The sequence below is a fragment of the Symphalangus syndactylus genome, chromosome 2 (genome assembly GCF_028878055.3).
Source record: "Symphalangus syndactylus isolate Jambi chromosome 2, NHGRI_mSymSyn1-v2.1_pri, whole genome shotgun sequence".
NCBI classification, from domain to species: Eukaryota; Metazoa; Chordata; class Mammalia; order Primates; family Hylobatidae; genus Symphalangus; species Symphalangus syndactylus.
This window is the reverse complement of record NC_072424.2, coordinates 45,200,700-45,221,006: the sequence shown is the minus strand read 5'-3', so window position 1 is coordinate 45,221,006 and position 20,307 is coordinate 45,200,700. Positions and strand designations below refer to the sequence as shown.

The window sequence follows — 20,307 nt, the reverse complement described above, 5'->3', positions numbered from 1 at the left end:
AGGGCACAATCTCGGCTCACTGCAGCCTCTGCTGCCTAGGTTCAAGCGATTCTCCTGCTTCAGCCTCCTGAGTAGCTGTGAGTACAGGCATGCACCACCATGCCCGGCTAATATTTTGTATTTTTAGTAGAGACGGGGTTTCATCATGTTGGCCAGGCTGGTCTCGATCTCATGACCTTGTGATCTGCCCGCTTCAGCCTCCCAAAGTTCTGGGATTACAGGCATGAGCCACCGTGCCCGGGGAGACTCTGTCTTAAAAAAAAAAAAGAGAACTTCAAGTGACTAACAAGGCTGGGCACGATGGCTTGTGCTTTTAATCCCAGCACTTTGGGAGGCCAGGTGGGTGGATCACGAGGTCAGGAGTTCGAGACCAGCTTGGCCAACACAGTAAAACCCCATCTCTACTAAAAATACAAAAATTAGCTGGGCTTGGTGGCAGGCGCCTGTAATCCCAGCTGCTCAGGAGGCTGAGGCCAGAGAATCGCTTGAACTCAGGAGGCGGAGGTTGCAGTGAGCCAAGATCGTGCCACTGCACTCCAGCCTGGGCAACAGAGCTAGACTCCGTCTCAAAAAAAAAAAAAGTGACTAACAAAACATGTATATAAAGTTGTGATTCATAAAATAGGATAAAAAAAGGAGAATTGAATCTGGCTAAAGAGGAAACAAATATGCAAAGCATAAAGTTAAATATAATTCCCATTTCTCTTGCATAATCTGTGACCTCCAAAATGCCTAGAGCCAAATAAAAAGGGAAACTGAAAACATTATGTAGCTTTCACTACCAGCAGAAAGAAACATACTATTCCTTACAAGAGACAATGTTATTCCTACTTATAAGAGCTGAGATCAATTTCTCGCATGGAGCATTATTATAGGGCAGAGTTTGCTGTATACAGTACTTTTTAATTTCATGGACCCACAAAATTTCAAAAAATTCGATAGGGGAAATCAATATTGGGTTGCTAACTTGTATTTTGCCAAACACCTGCCCACAACTATCATCTACTATCACAATCATTTTATAAAAGAGAGGCATTTTAACACCAAAAATGACAAGAGACAAACCTCAGAATAAAGGGAGTCCTTTGCAAATAAGGATGGCACACACATACACACACATATGCACACACACACAAGGTGACCAGATAAAATCTGGACATCTGGACAGATCATATTTAGGACATACTTACACTGAGAAATTATTAGTTGTTTATGTGAATTTTTTTTTTTTTGAGACAGAGTCTCACTCTGTCGCCCAGGCTGGAGCACAATGGCGCAATCTCAGCTCACTGCAGCCTCTGCCTCACACCCGGGTTCCAGTGATTCTCCTGCTTCAGCCTCCTGGGTAGCTGGGATTACAAGCATGTGCCACCATGCCCAGCTAATTTTTGTATTTTTTTAATAGAGATGGGGTTTCACCATGTTGGCCAGGCTGGTCTCAAACTCCTGACCTCAGATGATCTGCCCGCCTCAGCCTCCCAAAGTGCTGGGATTATAGGCGTGAGCCACCTTGCCCAGCCTGTTTATGTGAATTTAAACACACATCCTATACTTTCATTTGCCATTTTTCCTACATCTGGTAAACACACACACTCACACACACACAGTGCATTGCCCTATTTTTTTCCATTTTTCTGTTCATCAGTGAATACTCCCTCATATACTGGCACACCCTGTGTCTTGGAACCACTGCTCTGGAAGACACTGAACAGGATAAGGAATATGTCCCCAGCCACAGTTTCACAGCACACAAAGAATCATGAGAGCAGCATCTCATGGCTGAACGCAGGGAGCACTGAAGGGCTTAGTTGCTAAACTGAATCTAAGAATCAAACTTTTCAAACCTAGAAGAACACACAGACAGCCACCCCCTTGATCTGTGGTCTTCATGCTGTGTTCTATAACCTCAGGATTCCCAGAGGTGCTCCAGGGACCCCCAAAAGGGTAAGAGGAATTACAGGGGGCAGGGCTTGAGGCCGTTTACTTTCCTGACTCCATGATATGGTTCAGATGTTTGTTGCCTCCAAATCTCATGTTGAAATGTGACCTCCAATAGTGGAGTTGCGTCCTGGTGGGAGGTTTTGGGTCATGGGGGTGGATCCCTCATGAAGGGCTTGGTGCCATTCTTGCAGTAATGAGTGAGTTCTCACTCTATTAGTTATTGCAAGGTCTGGTTATTAAAAAGGATCTGGCCCCTTCCCCCTCTTCTCTCTTGCTCCCTTTCTCACCATGTGTCATGCCTGCTTCCCCTCCACCTTCCCCCATGAGTAAAAGTTTCCTGAGGCCTCACCAGAAGCTCAGCAGATATGTATGGTGCCATGCTTGTACAGCCTGCAGGACTGTGAGCCAAATAAATCTCTTTTCTTTATAAATTACCCAGCCTCAGGTATTCCTTTATAGCAGTGCCAAATAGACTAACACACTCCACTGAATCACAACAGTTCTGCCATTCTAGGGGTCTATACATGCTTTCTTCTGTGCTTTAAAAAAAGAAGGCAGAAAAATGACTGACTTATACCATCTTTCCTCAGAATTATTTCTCTCAGCTAGGTTTTGGGTAAACAGATGATAGCCAACATTTTAAATGTGTGCTTTGATTAGAATGCTGATTTGTGGCAAACCTATAAGTTTTAGAGACCCGACCAGCAAAATTGCCATTCTCTCACATGGCTGTTGCGAGCCTCGCTTTGCTTACAGGGACTGCATCTTTTAGTGTAAATGTTTCTCCCTTTGCCCAGGCTCCCAAGAAAAATAAACTGATTGGAAAATGAAGGGGTTGGAAGCTGTGGGCCAAGTACAGTATCTTTATGAGTGATTCTTATTAATTATATGAAATTTGGGACTTGCGACACGTGAGTCATTTTTTTAAAAAGCACATGCACTTGAGAGAGAGAATTCTGGTCTTGCATCAGAAAATATTAAGATGTACTTATTTTTTTAATTTTTTTTTTTTTTTTGAGACGGAGTCTTGCTCTGTTGCCCAGGCTGGAGTGCAGTAGCGCGATGTTGGCTCACTGCAACCTCGGCCTCCTGGATTGGAGCGATTCTTCTCCCTCAGCCTCCCAAGTAGCTGGGACTACAGGCACGTGCCACCATGCCCGGCTAATTTTTTGTATTTTTAGTAGAGACGGGGTTTCACCATGTTAGCCAGGATGGTCTGGATCTCCTGACCTCGTGATCCGCCCGCCTCAGCCTCCCAAAGTGCTGGGATTACAGGCATGAGCCACCGCGCCCAGCAAGATGTACTTATTGAGAGAGGCTGTGACCAGAAAACATCCAACACCCAATGTAATAAAGATTGTGAGGCCAGGCGTGGTGGCTCATGCCTGTAATCCCAGCACTTTGGTAGGTCGAGGTGGGAGGATCACCTGAGGTCAGGAGTTCGAGACCAGCCTAACCAATATGGTGAAACTCCATCTCTACTAAAAATATAAAAATTAACTGGGCATGGTGGCACGTGCCTATAATCCCAGCTACTCAGGAGGCTGAGGCAGGAGAATCACTTGAACCCAGGAGGCAGAGGTTGCAGTGAGCTGAGATCGTGCCACTGCCCTCCAGCCTGGGTGACGGAGTGAGACTCCATTTCAAAAAAAAAAAAAAAAATAGATTATGATATTACCGTCTTCATATTCCAAGGTTATATCAACGAACTGCCTTCTACAGAATGTTTCAAAGAGTATCTGATACACAGAATTATACATATCACACAAATATTAACACCCACATGGCTAAGCACAGAGCTACACTCAGAGGGAGTCACCCTCACTATATAGAATTCTGTCATAGAAAATCAAATCTATCTAATTTGCTAGTTCTATGATTGAAAGTATAAAATAAGGTCCATGTCATTTGCAAATGGGCCCAGTTTTTTATTTAAAGCACACACACTTGAGAAAGATCACCGGAAAAATCTCAAAACCAGATTTTTTTGTGTGTGTAATTAGCTAATTATCAATTTATACCTTTTCCTTTTCTTTTCTTTTTTCTTTTTTACCAATTGATTCTGACAATTTAGACATTTTTCTTTTCTTTTCTTTTCTTTTTTTTTTTTTTTTGAGATGGAGTTTCTCTCTTGTCACCCAGACTGGAGTGCAATGGAATGATCTCAGCTCACAGCAACCTCCGTCTCCTGGGTTCAAGCGAGTCTCCTGCCTCAGCCTCCCAAGTAGCTGGGATTACAGGCACCCACCACCATGCCCAGCTAATTTTTGTATTTTTAGTTGGGATGGGGTTTCAGCATGTTGGCCAGGCTGGCCTCGAACTCTTGACCTCAGGTGATCCACCGAAAAGTGCTAGCCTCCCAAAGTGCCGGGATTACAGGCGTAAGCCACTGCGCCCGGCCTTAGACCTTTTTCTTAATGAAATTTTGCTCAATCATCTCACTTCAAAGCCATTCAATAAGAGAGAAAACACTCACCCCAGTATCTTGCCCTTTTTCATTTAGCAGGGAGATCAGCTTGTACGGCAGGGATCTGCTCTGGTCACCAGTCAGGTCCTTCAGGGCCACAGTCGCCGTGCCAATTAATCTGCAGGGAAAACAGGAAAGCACATAGCAGCCTAAGTAGGAGATAGGCTTCCAATGACTCAGGACCTCTCAACCCCTACCTCTTCGTCTGTTATCATTAAAGTCACTATAACGAGAGGTGGGCCATTTTGCTATTAGCCTCGCACGGCATTTTGGCAGTAAACGTATCTCCCATCACCTCTCCATTACAAGAGTCAAACTCTGGTGCCTATGAAATTTCTTTCTTTTCTTTTTTTTTTTTTTGAGACAGACTTGCTGTGTCACCCAGGCTGGAGTGCACTGGGGCGATCTCCACTCACTGCAGCCTCCACCTCCCAGGTACAAGTGATTCTCCTGCCTCAGCCTCCCAAATAGCTGGGATTATAGGCGCCCACCACCACGCCCAGCTAATTTTTGTATTTCTCGTAGAGATGGGGTTTCGCCATGTTGGCCAGGCTGTTGGTCTCGAACTCCTGACCTCAGGTGATCCACCCACCTCAGCTTCCCAAAATGCTGGGATTACAGGTGTGAGTCACCACTCCCAGCCTGAAATTTCAACAGTCATGAATGAGATAGAGGGGCAAAGGGTAAAGACTGAATAGAGTGGCCGGACACAGTGGCTCATGCCTGTAATCCCAGCACTTTGGGAAGCTGAGGTAGAAGGATCAATTGAGTCCAGGAGTTTGAGACCAGCCTGGGCAAGATGATGAGACCCCATCTCTACAAAAAGTTAAAAAATTAATTGGGTGTGGTGGTGCATGCCTGTAATCCCAGCTACATGGAAGAATAAGATGGGAAGCTCACTTGAACCCAGGAGGTTGAGGTTGCAGTGAGCTATGATTGTATCACTGTACTCAGGCTGGGTGACAGAGTGAGACCTTGTCTCAAAAAAAAAAAAGAAAAAGAAAAAAGAAAGACTAAATATAGCACCCCCCTACCCCCCACCCCGCCAGAAGCCAGGAAGAGAGAAAAGTAGGACAAAATTCAGTAAGAGAGGAAGGCATTTCTCTGTAATAGAAATGTAAAAGGACCCATAAATCTTTGCCTACTGTGAAAATATCCCCCCAAGTAGACCTTCTAGGGTTGTAAATAGGTTGCTAGTTCACTGATAGGGTTAGCTTGCTATCCCGTTTGATGGTGCAGCATTCAAACGTTCAATGTGTGTACTTCTCTCTTCCTAGAACTTGGTGGATAATATCAGCCTCTGCCACTTACCCATCTATCTCCTATCGTACCTAACATATTGGTACAGAAGTACCCTCACGTCTCTGCTCATGACGAAAGCCCCCTCGACTCAGGGATTCCTGCCTGTTTTATTCACTACTCTAACACAGTACCAGAATATAGTAGATACTTAACAGCAGGTTCTTGAATGAAGGAAAGAATAAATAAGTCTACATATATTGAGAATTAATACTCAAAACATTTTTATAGTTAGGGAACATGATCAAAAACATATATAGAACACACATTCCCCAGTCTACATAAAAATGTAACCTGTGAAAAATAGTCTGTAAATTGGGGTTATAACATGAAACATGAATAAGAGTAGGTAAAGCGAGGAAGTTCCTTGTATGAAATGCAATCAGAAAGACAGAGAGTCACGTGCTTTCAGTATGTATCCTGAAAACGGACAGAAGAAATATTTAGAATGTTTTATTTATTTATTTAGTTTGAGACGGAGTGTTGTTCTTATTGACCAGGCTGGAGTGCAATGGCGCGATCTCGGCTCACCGCAACCTCTGCCTCCCGGGTTCAAGCAATTCTCCTGCCTCAGCCTCTTGAGTAGCTGGGATTACAGGCATGCGCCACCACGCCCAGCTCATTTTGTACTTTTTTAGTAGAGATGGGATTTCTCCATGTTGGTTAGGCTAGTCTAGAACTCCCAACCTCAGGTGATCCACCCGCCTCAGCCTCCCAAAGTGCTGGGATTACAGGCGTGAGCCACCGCGCCTGGCCCAATATTTAGAATTTTTAACTGTTACTTACTTATATCCTGTCTACATTGGCACTGACTTATACTAGCAGATAGAATAGAAAATCATTAGCATAAAAATAGAAAGCTAAACATTGAGTCCTTAAAGTGATAGAAGAGATTCCTTATGCCAAAATATCCGGGTGAGGAAACTGTAATTGAACATTTCTATGTAACTCTGGGCTTTTGGGCAAACATAATAATCAGGAAAATTCATCTTGTGGAAATGCATTTCATTTTAAAATATAATACAGTATATTTAAAAATCAGAAAGTAAAAGTTGTTTCTCACAGGTGCTCCAGGGACGCCACATGGCAACGTGGGCACATCATTTTTGAAGTGATAGATGTTAGCAGTATCTGTATTATTCTCCCCAATCCTCTTTAGTCTTCAGAAATAGGACTAGATTTTAACGCTGGGGTCTGTAACCCAACCACATAGGTCCAGAGACTTGGCAATATGAATAAGTGCTTTCACTTTCTATGAATAGGATATTGCACAAGACCAGGAAATTGCTATAGCACCCTGTTTCGCCCAATTTGCCTAATGATAGGAGCCCTTTGTACATGGTGTCTCGGAAGAGTGCACTTTCTTGTAAAGAACACCACACAAGACGCTCAACAACTGCAATGGACTCTCATCCCTCCTAATGTCGCAAGCAGAATTTGTAGTTGGGGCCACATGTGGGGGCTCATGTCTGTAATCCTAGCACTTTGGGAGGCTGAGCTGGGTGGATCACTTGAGGCCAGGAGTTCAAGACCAGCCTGGCCAACATGGTGAAACCCCGTCTCTACTACAAATACAACAAATTAGCCAGGTGTGGTGGTGCGCACCTGTAATCCCAGCTACTTGGGAGGCTGAGGCAGGAGAATCACTTGAACCGTGAGGCAGAGGTTGCAGTGAGCCAAGATCAGGCCACTGCACTCCAGCCCGGGCAATAGAGCAAGACCCTGTCTCAAAAAGAAAAAAAGAATCTGTAGTTGGCAATGGAAAAGAAAATTTTTGCCTCCAGAGGGACAATAGTGAACTTTTCAGCCCTTTTTGGTCAATACAGAAATTAATTCTCCCAGTCAATGCTGAGAATTGGTGGGAATTTTCTCCTGTTTTGTTGTTGTGGTTGTTTTTCCTGTTGCTGTCATACATTTAACTTCTACATGTTACAAAACCATAATTTATTGTTATTATTTTTTTCTCAAAACAATAAATTATCTTTTAAGGAAATTTTAAAAATAAAACTATGTTTTACATTAACAGAAAAAAAAGATTGGATGGGAATTTTACAGAGTATGTTTTTAGATCAGTATGTTTTTTAGGCTTTTTTACAGGAGTATTTTTTTTCTCCTTACTTAGATTTTTATTCCCGTGACATACTGAGGACCCCCAATACGCCATCTCCACCAGACAAAACAGATGAGCCTCCAAACAAGGGGAAAGCCCCTAAAATCTCTTCCACATCTCTCTCAGCCACACAGCACAAGTATTAAGGAGAATTTATTTCCATGGTTTTTAAGTCATGAAATCAGCTAATTGAGTTTTCAAGAAAATCAAAACGTAAAAACTACAGGTTTAAAAGTCATCCAACTGGTATTAAATGTCTAAACGTGATGAAAGATGTGGAAACAAACTGGATTCATTCCTTGCAATTCCATAATTCATAGCCTAACCCTAGGACTAAGACAGCAACACTGCACACTTGAACAGGTACTGATTTGCTTCTGCTAAAATCAAAATGACCTGAATCTCTGTCATCAATAAACAAATCTTAGAACAAACAGTGCAACATGCTGGGACAATGCTGAAGTAGAAAGAGGGCCAGCCTGGGGTTGGACCAGTGTGTCTCGACCTCAGCACTACTGACATTTTGAACCCGTTAATTATTTTTATGGGAGGCTATACTGTTCAGCTAGATACCATTTGTGATCATCGAAAACTTCGAGGCATATTGCCAGTTGTTCCCTGGAGGGCAAAACTGCCCCAGGTTGAAAACAACTCCTGTTCTATTCATAACTCTGTGTCCCAACTTTCTTGAAGTACTTGGCTAAGTCACCCAACTCTTCGTTATTTGCAAACAAGTGAATTGAAGCAAAAAATTTCTCAAATGCTTTCCAGCTCTAACAATCTGCTACTAGGCTTGTATATGTGGTGCTTTCTATATATGTCTACAGGAAACTATCTAATGTTAAATATTTCTTTTCTGGCCAGGTGCGGTGGCTCACACCTGTAATCTCACCACTTTGGGAAGCTGAGGTAGGAGGATCACTTGAGTCCAAGGAGTTCCAGACCAGCCTGGGCACACACAAAAAATGAAAAATCAGCTGGCTGTAGTGGCTCACACCAGTAGCCCCAGCTACTTGGGAGGCTGAGTGAGTCGTGAATGTGCCACTGCATTTCAGCCTGGGCGACAGAGCAAGACCTTGTCTCAAAAATAATAATAATAATAAATTATTTTCTCTCTCTCTTTTTAAAGTCCTGCTCCCTGCTCTCTAATTTATAGGAAAAAAAAAAATCTCCTAGAATATGTCCATGTTAGACTATCCAGAATGCTAGGCAGGGTTTCTGCCTTCAAAGAGATTGTCTTATAATGTCGTGAATCAAACTAGAATTCACACAGAGTGTCAGGAGAGAGGGTTAGGCCAATAACAGAAATGTGGAATGCAACGCGTGCTGTGTAATACAATAGTGGGGCTTACGGTTAACTGGAAAGAGCAGGCTTGCCTAAAACACAAAGCCTGTCTGCTGACCTTTTATGGCCTTGAGTGGTTTTACAACCTCCATTCTGACCCAATCAATATCTGCTAGTTTCCCTTCCCCCAGAGAGGGTAGTAACAGATCACTGACCAGGAAGGGAGTAAAATAACAGAAACCAATTGTAAAGCCTAACGTCAATTTCTTCTTTTAGAAACCTTTAGTTCCATATCCTATTTGGAAAGAAAGATTTGCTTTCTCCTAAAATTCTGATGCTTTTGTACGGGGGACACGTAAAAGAAAACTGGATTTATTTATTTATTTATTTTTCTGAAGTAAAGATAGTGTGTTTAGATGAAGGCCTGCAAAGACTTTAATCCCAAAGATATTTTTACAACAAGCTGACTTCAGGAAAAATGCAAACAGAACTTCTAGGAGTTTTCATTGTGAATTGAAGAAAATATGCCCCATGGATAAGTCTGAGCTCTGCAGCCCACTCCTGGCTGGGCCTATTTTCTGTGACGTTGCCTGGATACAAAATACTGTGAAAAACTGGGAAATGATGACTTGGCCTCTTACACAGGGGATAAGAACAGTTTGGTCTGACCATAAGCCAATTTCCTTTAAAGGAGGTGACACTAAACCAAGAGTCTTTTTTCTTTTCTATTACTAATGCTATAAAAATGCTAGAATATTATAGTGTGACAGTGATGGGGAAGCTTTGCTCTATATTTTCATGGAAAAGTAAGTCTCCCCATGAACTCCAACCAACACTAAAACAGAAGGACTACTGTCTCAAAAGGAAATTTTATAGTGAAAGAATCTTGACGTCCTCTGGCCCTCCAGCTTTCCTTGTGGAATTAATAAACTGCAGATGTCTTCAAAGTGAAGAAAAAGACAGTCATGCTCCTTTGTCTTTCAGCCCACGAATGTCATAGAGTTTGGAGTCGAGTCTCTGTGACATCAAATATTACGCAATGGGAGCAACTACTTGAAAATGAAATGTTATGATTGGGGGAATAAAAGAGTTTAATTGTAAACCAGTCAACTTAGTCTTGCAAGTATTGGTTAAGGGCCGCTTAAACTGTTTTTTTTCTTATTCTTCTTCTTCTTAAAATAGACAGAGTATAGTTTGTTTACAAAAGAGAAATGGAAAATGTTCTCCCCTTTAGCATGGGCGCAAATGTGAAGGGCCGCATGCCTCTGGAGTGAGTAAGGGCTTTGCCGGCTGACTCTTAGTCAGGGGAGCTCACGTATACCAAGTTGTTCCTCTATGCAGCAGAGACACAGCCCACATGATTTCTGGACGAGGAGTAACTTGGAAATTCCTTCATGAAGGAAGGAAAAAATGTGTTGGAGGCTGAGAGATAAATCACATGTTGCACTGTTTCTGCCTCCAGAGATCGCAGCACGGTCTCAACTTCCCGACCTCTGGGTAGGAACAGCAATCCCAACCTGACGGGACAAACACGATTCCAAGCTGCTCCTAGGTCCCCTGCAGGAAACCTAAAAAGACGGTGAGCTCCCCACCCTCGAAGCAGTGGGTTCTCAGCTGGCCGTGCCTTGTCATTTTGGCAGGCCTATGGCCCTGGGGTTCCAAGGCTGGACCCCGTTTCCCTCCCCAACACTTCTCCCTCTCCTGGGCCAGTATCTGTCAAGCTCCTGCCCTGATCCCCAGGCAAAAGGCAGGAGAGCCAAGGATGCCCCCTGTGAACCAGACTGGTAGGAGAGGCCGTGTCAGCTGACAAAGAGACTTTGCTTGGCCAAACTTGAGTGGAGCTCCTGAGCCTCCTCCTAGGCCTGTGCTTCCTTATGAAATCCAGTGTTAGCAGAGAATCCTACTCAGTCAGTTTAGCAAACAACCCCCATCCTTGAGATGTGATCACCCTCCATATCTGATTGGGTTTCTCATTCTCTGCCATCCCCCACGTGATGTCCTCAGCAAGAATCCTGTTAGGTTGGGTTAGCCAGAATCCCCTGGACTGTGACACTTCCTCTTAGGAATTTTCCATCCATTGACCCCCACACTGCTCCTTGGCTATCAATTCCTACTTGCCCATGCTGTATCTGAGTGGCACCCCATCTCTCTTCCCTCCCACGAGTCTCCGTTGCAGGGGTCACTTGACCTAACTCAGTCCTGAATGAAGCCTTTCTGCCCATACTGTACCAGGTGTCACTGAATAATTCTTTCTCGACACGCCCATGGCAGCAGCTCATATCACAGGAAACTATTGCTAAGGTAAAATCCCCGCAAAGGGCAGCGCCTCGGTTCACCCCTCCACTTGCACTTGTCCGCCCACCCTCACTCGGCCTCCGGCCTCCGCATCGTCTCCCAAAACATTTCTCAGAATGTGCTTCCCCAGACGTCCCTCACCAGGGCGTCTGCAGATTCCCAGGTCCCTCAGTCCGACTTTTTCCTTTCGGTAATTCTTAACACCCAGAAGTCCGAGAAACAGTGGTCTAGACAGTGACTGCCAATGGCTGTGGGAGTAAAGTGGAGGAGGTGGAGGGCTGGGGGTAGGGAAGGCAGCAGGCAACGCGGGATCTGGGGAGAGGGGGACGTGAGTGGTTTTGAAAACATTCAGCATGGGAATCCAGGCTCACGTTTGAGAACCAGGCATCGAAATCGAATTATTTAATAGAACAAACTGTAGCAGGCAAACTCCATGAAAACCTCTAGGCAGGCCTAGTGACCTGCCCTCCCCCCGGGAACTTCCGCTCCTGACTCCAGGCCAGGATTGCCAGAGAACCTTGCGGCTCTTTTCCTGCTCGCCGAAAGGGGGTGTGGCTTTTTAAAAGGAAGAAACACTGATCATCAACCGTGATTCCCAAACCTGGCTGGCACAAGTCTCGCCTCTACTTTTAGCTCACTCCACGCCCTGGTTTTGGAATCACTGACATAGCCTGAAGGCTGTGGCAGGATTTGCACGATTTTCGTGGCCAGCATCTACTGCGCTCTTTTTCCCAGCCCCTCCCACCTCTGCAACTCTGGCCACTATGGTATCACTAGTAATACCCGCAAAGGGCTGAGTGGAAGCCCAGGTCTCTTCACCAAAGCCCTCCGTGTCAGTGAGGCATTGAGGCCAGAGTCTGTGGCTGCGAGGAGCAGGCTAACTCCTGGCATGGAGGAGATGCTGAATATTATTTCTTGAATAAATGGTCACCTGCTATTTTGTTATTTTCACCTGACCAATTCTGTGCCTGCCTGCCTGCCTGCCTGCCTGCCTGCCTGCCTGCCTGTTCTGATGGTTCAGTGGAGTTCCAATGCTCTGTCTCCAGCTAATTCCCTCAACCGTTAGAATCAAAGAAGTAGTTTTTTCATCCATCCATCCATCCATTTATTCACTCTTTCATGCACTTGAACCTTGTAAGATAAGGAGGGACAGCTTTGCCTAATGACTAGGAACGTGGAGGCAGGCAGACCTGACGAATTCAGACTCAGGCTGTGTACAGGTTAACTTCTCCGAGCTTCAGTTTCCTTATCTATAAAATGGGGATAATGACAGCTCCTACTTAATGGTATTGTTGCAGGAATTAAAAGGATGATATGGCAAGTGCTTAACAGTCACCTTGTATTATTATTTCAGACACTATGCTAGAAAAAGAGATGTATAAAAAGCATATGAAGATAGGGCTCCTGGCTAGTACTTGGCAGTGAAAGCTGGTCTGAATCAGCAAGGGGCTGAGCAGGTGGGCATGAATGAATAGATAAGAACCCTTTGTAACTACCCACATCCATTTCTATGTAATCACTGTGTGAAGTTCTTAAAACCAGTTCTTTATCTTACCTACATTAAGTAGCCCTTCCCCACTCTTAATACTACATATACCACAAATTCTTTTGGGAAACAATTTTTCTTTTCAGTTAGACCACAGGTAAATGTCAGCTGCAGCTGAATTCTCATAAAATCTAATTTAGTGGAATCTGAATGAAGTTTGTAAACTTCATAACCCATTATAAAAGATTCCCCAGGCCAGGTGCAGTGGCTCACGCCTGTAATCCCAGCACTTTGTGAGGCCGAGGCGGGTGGATCACGAGGTCAAGAGATCAAGACCATCCTGGCCAATATGGTGAAACCCCATCTCTACTAAAAATAAAAAAAATTAGTCGGGCGTGGTGGCAGGCGCCTGTAGTCCTAGCTACTCGGGAGGCTGGGGCAGAAGAATCACCTGAACCCGGGAGGCAGAGGTTGCAGTGAGCCGGGATTGTGCCACTGCACTCCAGCCTGTCGACAGAGCAAGACTCTGTCTCGGAAAAAAAAAAAATCCCCCAAAACAAACCCTTATACAACAACCCTATCTAAACCAGCACCCACTCAGACCTCACTCTGCTATTTTCTCTCCTTTACCCTGCTTTATTTTCTTCGGATCACTTATCACCATCTGTTACGTCATATGTGTATTTATCTGTTCCCTCTAGTCAGATGTTAGCTCCATAAAAGGTATGGAGTACCCCCAATGTCTAGAGCTGTGTCTGACACATAGTAGGCATTAGTAAATATTCGTGGCATGAATAAATTAGCTGATACATCATTGAAGATAGTCCAATGAACTTGCAAATTATTTACAGGTTGTAAATCTTCCTGTCCTAAGAGATCACCCACCAAAGAGCCATCAGAAGATAACGACAGCTCTTGCCTTTATGAGATGCCTTTCTCTTTCAGCCTCTCTGGGTATCTTTCTCCAGGGCTGTGGCCCATTCTTATTTAATCACAAGATCTTTTTTTTTTTTTTTTTTTTTTTTTTTTGCAGCCTCATTTTTCTTTTATTTATTTATTTATTTATTTTTTTATTTTTTTTTATTATACTTTAGGGTTTTAGGGTACATGTGCACATTGTGCAGGTTTGTTACATATGTATCCATGTGCCATGTTGATTTCCTGCACCCATTAACTCGTCATTTAGCATTAGGTGTATCTCCTAATGCTGTCCCTCCCCCCTCCCCCCATCCCACAACAGTCCCCGGAGTGTGATGTTCCCCTTCCTGTGTCCATGAGTTCTCATTGTTCAATTCCCACCTATGAGTGAGAACATGCGGTGTTTGGTTTTTTGTCCTTGCGATAGTTTACTGAGAATGATGTTTTCCAGTTTCATCCATGTCCCTAGAAAGGACACGAACTCATCATTTTTTATGGCTGCATAGTATTCCATGGTGTATATGTGCCACATTTTCTTAATCCAGTCTATCGTTGTTGGACATTTGGGTTGGTTCCAACTCTTTGCTATTGTGAATAGTGCCGCAATAAACATACGTAATCACAAGATCTTAACAGATACCAACAGGATTGCAGCAGCTACTTAATCTGCCTTCCCAAAAAGTGCAGTTCAGCCTCTCCCTGTATAGAGACAGCCAGCCCAAACCAGCTCAGATCTTTTCAGTGTCGCCGCTCTAATACAGAACTAAAAAGAAATCAGAACTGAGAGTTCTGCCCCACAGTAACATCTGCTTCTAGTTTAGATTTTTGAACAGCCTGAGAAGCTACTCCAGTGAGAAGAACCTGCTTCAATCCATGGGCTATCCTATCCTTCCTCACCAACCAACTCCAGAATAAGAAAGACCACCTTCTCCCGCTGTCACATTTACATGGGGCAAGGTCAGAAATGAGCTTTATAACTAGGAGAAATAAAAGTAATAAAAGCTTAAAACCAAGGTATTTCAAATACTAGGGAATGAAAAACGTCTTATAAGCAATACCACACTTTGCCCTACCAAATTAATTTTATTCCAAACGCAGCCTTTTTTTTCTTCTAATTTAAAACAAGCTTTGGGCTTTGCCTAGGGAGTTAGTACATTTCTTTTTTTTTTTTTTTTGAGAAGGAGTCTCGTGCTGTCGCCCAGGCTGGTGTGCAGTGGTGCAATCTCAGCTCACTGCAAGCCCCGCCTCTAGAGTTTAAGCGATTCTCCTGCCTCAGTCTCTGGATTAGCTGGGATTACAGGTGCCCGCCACCATGCCCGGCTAATTTTTGTATCTTTTTTTTTTTTTTTTTTTGAGACAGAGTTTCACTCTGTCACCCAGGCTGGAGTGCAACGGCACGGTCTCGGTTCACTGCAAACTCCGCCTCCTGGATTCAAGCGATTCTCCTGCCTCAGCCTCCCGAGTAGCTGGGATTACAGGCACCTGCCACCACATGCGGCTAATATTTGTATTTTTAGTAGAGACTGGGGTTTGACCATGTTGGCCAGGCTGGTCTCGAACTCCTGACCTCATGATCCACCCGCCTTGGCCTCCCAAAGTGCTAGGATTACAGGCGTGAGCCACCGCACCTGGCCAGGAGTTAGTACATTTCACAATGTAAGCTAGGTCTTTTCCTTTTTCTAATTCTATACCCCCCCAAACAACCTCTCACTTTCAAGTTTTAGCACCCTGGCCCTCAACCTGAACCCATACACACACACAGAAACACACACACACACACACACACACACACAGAATAAACCTTGGAAAGTCTAGGCTCTGTGTAAGAGGATTTTAACATACCTATGTAAAATCCACATGCTTCCACTTAAAAAGCTGAGTGAACTTTTACAATTTAATGAACCTCTTTCAGCCACATTTTTCTCATCTGTGAGTTGAAGATAAGACTGTCTGATTGACTCATAGTTGTTACAAGGATTAAATGCAATTATAAGTGAAATAGTTTTAGCATAGTCCCTGACACACAGTAAACCTAGAAAAAAAAAATCAGCTATTTTGTTGTTCATCAAGAAATTGAAGTAATTTTTTTCTTAATTATATCAAATTTGCCCTATATCTACTATTTATTGAGGAAGTATCACAGTTCCCATTATAAAGATTAAGAAATTTGCCAAGAGTCGCCCAGCCAACAAGAAGCAAAACCAAAATTTTACCTAATCTCATGATTGTACAGCTGGCCACATGCCCACACCTCTTACACAAGAACTGGAAGACATTTCCTTGTAGGTATATTGTTAGGCTTTTTTGTTATCTCCTTCCTACAATACGGCAAAACAGATGCCTTGCTTGAGATTTATATTCAGAAACTGTTTCTAACTTTGTTCTGCATTGGTGTGGGAGTATATATAATGGTGGTTTTGCATTCACAAGTACATGTATTTGGAGGGCAGAAAGAATACTAGAAATGCAAATTCTGAGACAGATAATTATGGTCACTTTATTTCAGACATTGTAATTTTCATCTCTAGCAGTTCCAGTTAATTTTTTAAAATTATCTTCCATGTCCCTACTAACATGCTCAAGCAATTCTTCACCTTCTTGAATCTATAGAATAGAATTCCAACACTCAGCAGGGCACGGTGGCTTATGCCTGTAATCCCAGTACTTTGGGAGGCCGAGTGGGGGTGGGTCACATGAGGCCAGGAGTTCGAGACCAGCCTGGCCAACATGGTGAAACCCCGTTTCTGGTAAAAAAATACATAAATTAGCTGGGCATGGTGGCGTGTGCCTGTAATTCCAGCTACTCAGGAGGCTGAGGTAGGAGAATCACTTGAACCAGGAGGCGGAGGTTGCAGTAAGCTGAGATCACGCCAATGCACTCCAGCCTGGGCAACAGAGTGAGACTCTGTCTCATAAACAAAAAAACACAAAAAAATTTTTTTAAAGAATTATAATACTTGTTTTACTGTCCGTGTCTACTGATTGTGTGCCATTTCTGGGTCAGTTTCTATTGATTGTTTTCTCTCTACATTATGGAGGCAAAATCCTTCCCTATGAATTACAAGGTGTTTCCCCCGGTTGGCGGGAACATAAACTCTGTCTAGTCCTGCCTCAGGTAGTTTCCTCACTCAGTTCTCAGCTGAAGATTCAAGGGGAACTCTCTGCAAGTCTCTGAAGTGCTCTCTCTGTCTCTCCTCTCTCTTCTCTCTTCTTTCTTCTCTCTCTCTCTGTGTGTGTGTGTGTGTGTGTGTTTCTCTCCTCTTGGTCCACTAGTAACGTTGGCATCTTTAGACTAACCTTGGCATCTCTAGACTCCCACCTGCACCTCTCCAACTCTGGGAGACAACAAGGATCTGCCTGGGTTCCCTTTTCTTGCGTTGCAGCATGGAAATGAGTCTCTCTAGGCATTAAGCTGGGAACTCTCAGGGCTCACCTCATTTATCTCCCATCTCTTAGAGATCACTGTTCCGTGCCAGCAAAGTCCAACATCTGAAAACTACTGTTGCATGTATTTTGTTTTAGTTGTGTCAGGTGGGAGGGTAAATCTAATCCCTTAGCATAACGGAACTACAGTTAATTTGAGGATGAGAATTCTGAGGCCTGGAGACGGAAAGTAACTTGCCCAGGTCACCCACTAGTAATCAGTAAAGGTGGGTCTCTAATCGGCTTCTGCCTGGCTCCAGAATCCCAGCTTTCAAATACCATGCTCTCCTGCCTTCCTGTGAGCTCAGCCTTGAGTTCCACATCTCTCTACAAATGGGCATGAACGTTGTGAGAGAGGTTTGTTTCTCTTGTGTTCCTCTCCTTTGTATCCTGACCCCTTTGCAGCTTAAACCCAAGTTGGAAATAGGGAGCTGTTCCAGAGAGCCGAGGTGGACAGATTCCACATTGGTGGCCCATTACCGTGAGCTGACATGACAGCTGCAAGGTGCTTCATAAATGGTAAATGTCATCCATGTAGGAGCATCATAAACTCACTTGTTCGCTCATTCATCCAAAAACATTTATTTAGAGCCTACTATATGCCAGGCACCGTGCTAAGTGCTGGTCTTACGGCATTGAACAAGAGTGGCATGGAGTTTACTATCCAGTAGAGAGAGAACAAATGAATAAGTAAATAGATAAGAACATTTCAGATGGTGGTGAATGCTGAGCTACATACAGCAGGTGTGTGGACCAGCACATACCCTGAGTACTTGTCTAAAACACAATTCTAACATCTATATGCTCACACAGACTACTTTTCCCATTCTTATGCTCACACGAGCTCCCTAATAAGAAGGGCTTTGAAAGAATAAAACAGAGTAATAAGATAAAGAGTGACAGGGAGAGGCAGCTCTAGGCTGGATGATCAGACATGGTGAGGCCCAATGACAAGATTTTATATCTATTGCAGTTTGAGGGAAGGAGCATTCCACGCAAAGGGAACAGCAAATGCAAAAACTCTACGCAGTACCTCTTTTTTCTCCTGGGCATGTGTGTCCACGTGTGCATACACACAGACACACAAATCTGAAAACTTGTCAATATCTTTTATTTCTACATGTGCAGGTTCTTGAGGATGGCACTTTTAGGAACTCAAGGGTAGGGCCAGGATGCCAACAGATCAGGGTCCCAGCCTCCACCCCTCTGAGGCTCAAGTCTACTCTCTCCTTCTCAAGGTCACTGTGAAGAGCAAATGAGATGAGATATAGTCTCTTCATATGTCTGGTCCATTGCAGAATATAGGCATAAGTGACTTACTATTCAACAGTATAAAAATACTTAAAATTTTTACCTAGGGTAGAGCTTATAAAAGGTAGCAATACACTGATAGTGAGAATTAAAATTTCTTTTTTTTTTCAAAATTAGGAAGAAAAATCACTTCTATTTCAGCAGAGATAATTGATCATTCTACCTACATTTTGTTTCCTATAGGTAGTCAGAGGCTTTCAGTATAACATAAAAGTCAAGCGTACAGGCCTGGATATAAATGAGCTGACTCTAACACACACCTGCTGTGTGACCTTGAGCAGGTTACTAACCTCTCTGAGGAAAAATAGGACCCATCATATGAGGTGTGTGTGAGGATCAATTGGGGTAATGAATGCAAAGGGCTGGGCACAGCCCTTGGCACATACTAAGTCCTCACAAAGCGATAGCCATTGGCTGCCTGCAAAGGGAACTTTCATTCTTCAGCCTCTGGGAAAATCTTTCCACTCTGATATTTCCTCTAAAAATAACATCGCACGTTCCTTTTGTGACCAAGAGGCTCCTCTGTCTCCTTTCTCACCCTCATTCCCTCTGAATGGCTGGTTGGATGACTGTAAAGTGAGGAAGAGGAGAGTCCACACTGAACAAGGCAACCCGCCCCCAATGCCTGAGGGGTGGGGAGGTGTCACCGCCCACAGGCGCTGTGAGCCTGGGACTGCCTGGGTCTAGCCCATGAGGGTGTGGGCATGGAGCCGGCTGACCCAGGCAGCTGGGAACTGTTTGCTAACAGGCCGGGAAGCAGCAGATGCAAAGTGAGGGCTCGTGTTTGCACAGGCCATCTCCATGGCAACAGGAAAGTCAACAGGCAGGACATTCCTTAGGCTGTAGAAAACCCTTCCGCCCCCACCCTGTGCTTCAGGTGAGGGAAGCGGTACCACAATGAGCAGTAAGCAGATCCTCAAAGGCCAGAACTTTAGTAGAAAAGCCAAAAAGAAAATCTGGGCCCAAAATACACAAATATTTTGAACACACATACAGTTTATTCCCAGATGGTTAAAAAAAGAAGTTTGTTTCTGAAATGTACCGGTAATCTGACCAAGGTGTGTGTGTTGGTTAGTTGGTGGAAACTAAGCTGATGATCATGATTCCCAGCTGAGGATGGGGAGGCACACTGCTTGGTAAAAGAGCAGAGGCGACGGAGGGGCAGGAAATCATGCCTTGTTCATTACAGAGCTGACGCAGGGTCGGCCTTCCACTGCAAGACAGTAAACTATGCAGTGGAATCTGAAGGACAGAGAGATAATGTTCTAATTATTAATGAAAACACCTCCTCCAATGACCTGGCCATAGGGCCTAAAGTTCTCATCTTGTTCACTCCTTCAAGTAAGTCACTGATAGCCTTCAGTCTAAAAGTCAATGTTACTGGGAAATTAACTATTAGCAGCTATTATACCATCACCCGATTAATTTCTCAGAAAGCTCCTTGAAGCAGGACCTTGAAGGACTAAGCCACAGGACAGGTAAGTTTTGTACAGGAAAAGAATTGGCAGAAGGTGCAGGGTGTGGCTCAGAGGGCAGGCCTCAGCGGGTACCACAGTGGGAGCCAGGAAACTTAAAGACACTGGGTGCCCAGCAAATGTCAGGGGGATGGAAGACGGGAGGAGGGAAAGATTGAAAAAGTAACCAAGACCAGCTTCATAATTGGCCTAGAATTTGCCTTTTTCTGTTATGCCTAACAATTCCCGTCATCATAATATCAGAGTAACCACGTACTCATTTGGTCTTTTTTTTTTTTTTTTTCTCACTCCGTCACC

At 43.9% G+C, this 20,307-nt stretch overlaps 1 protein-coding gene across 2 annotated transcripts in view; it reads right to left on the bottom strand.

Annotated features, from left to right (window-relative positions):
• The window catches only part of MYOF (myoferlin), a 176,743-nt gene that overhangs the window by 121,293 nt on the left and 35,143 nt on the right, over positions 1-20,307 (bottom strand). For both annotated transcript variants that reach the window (XM_055255282.2, XM_055255290.2), the window contains exon 4: positions 4,418-4,526. In XM_055255282.2, coding sequence (XP_055111257.1) covers positions 4,418-4,526 — 109 coding nt within the window. The remainder of the gene's footprint in view (positions 1-4,417; positions 4,527-20,307) is intronic.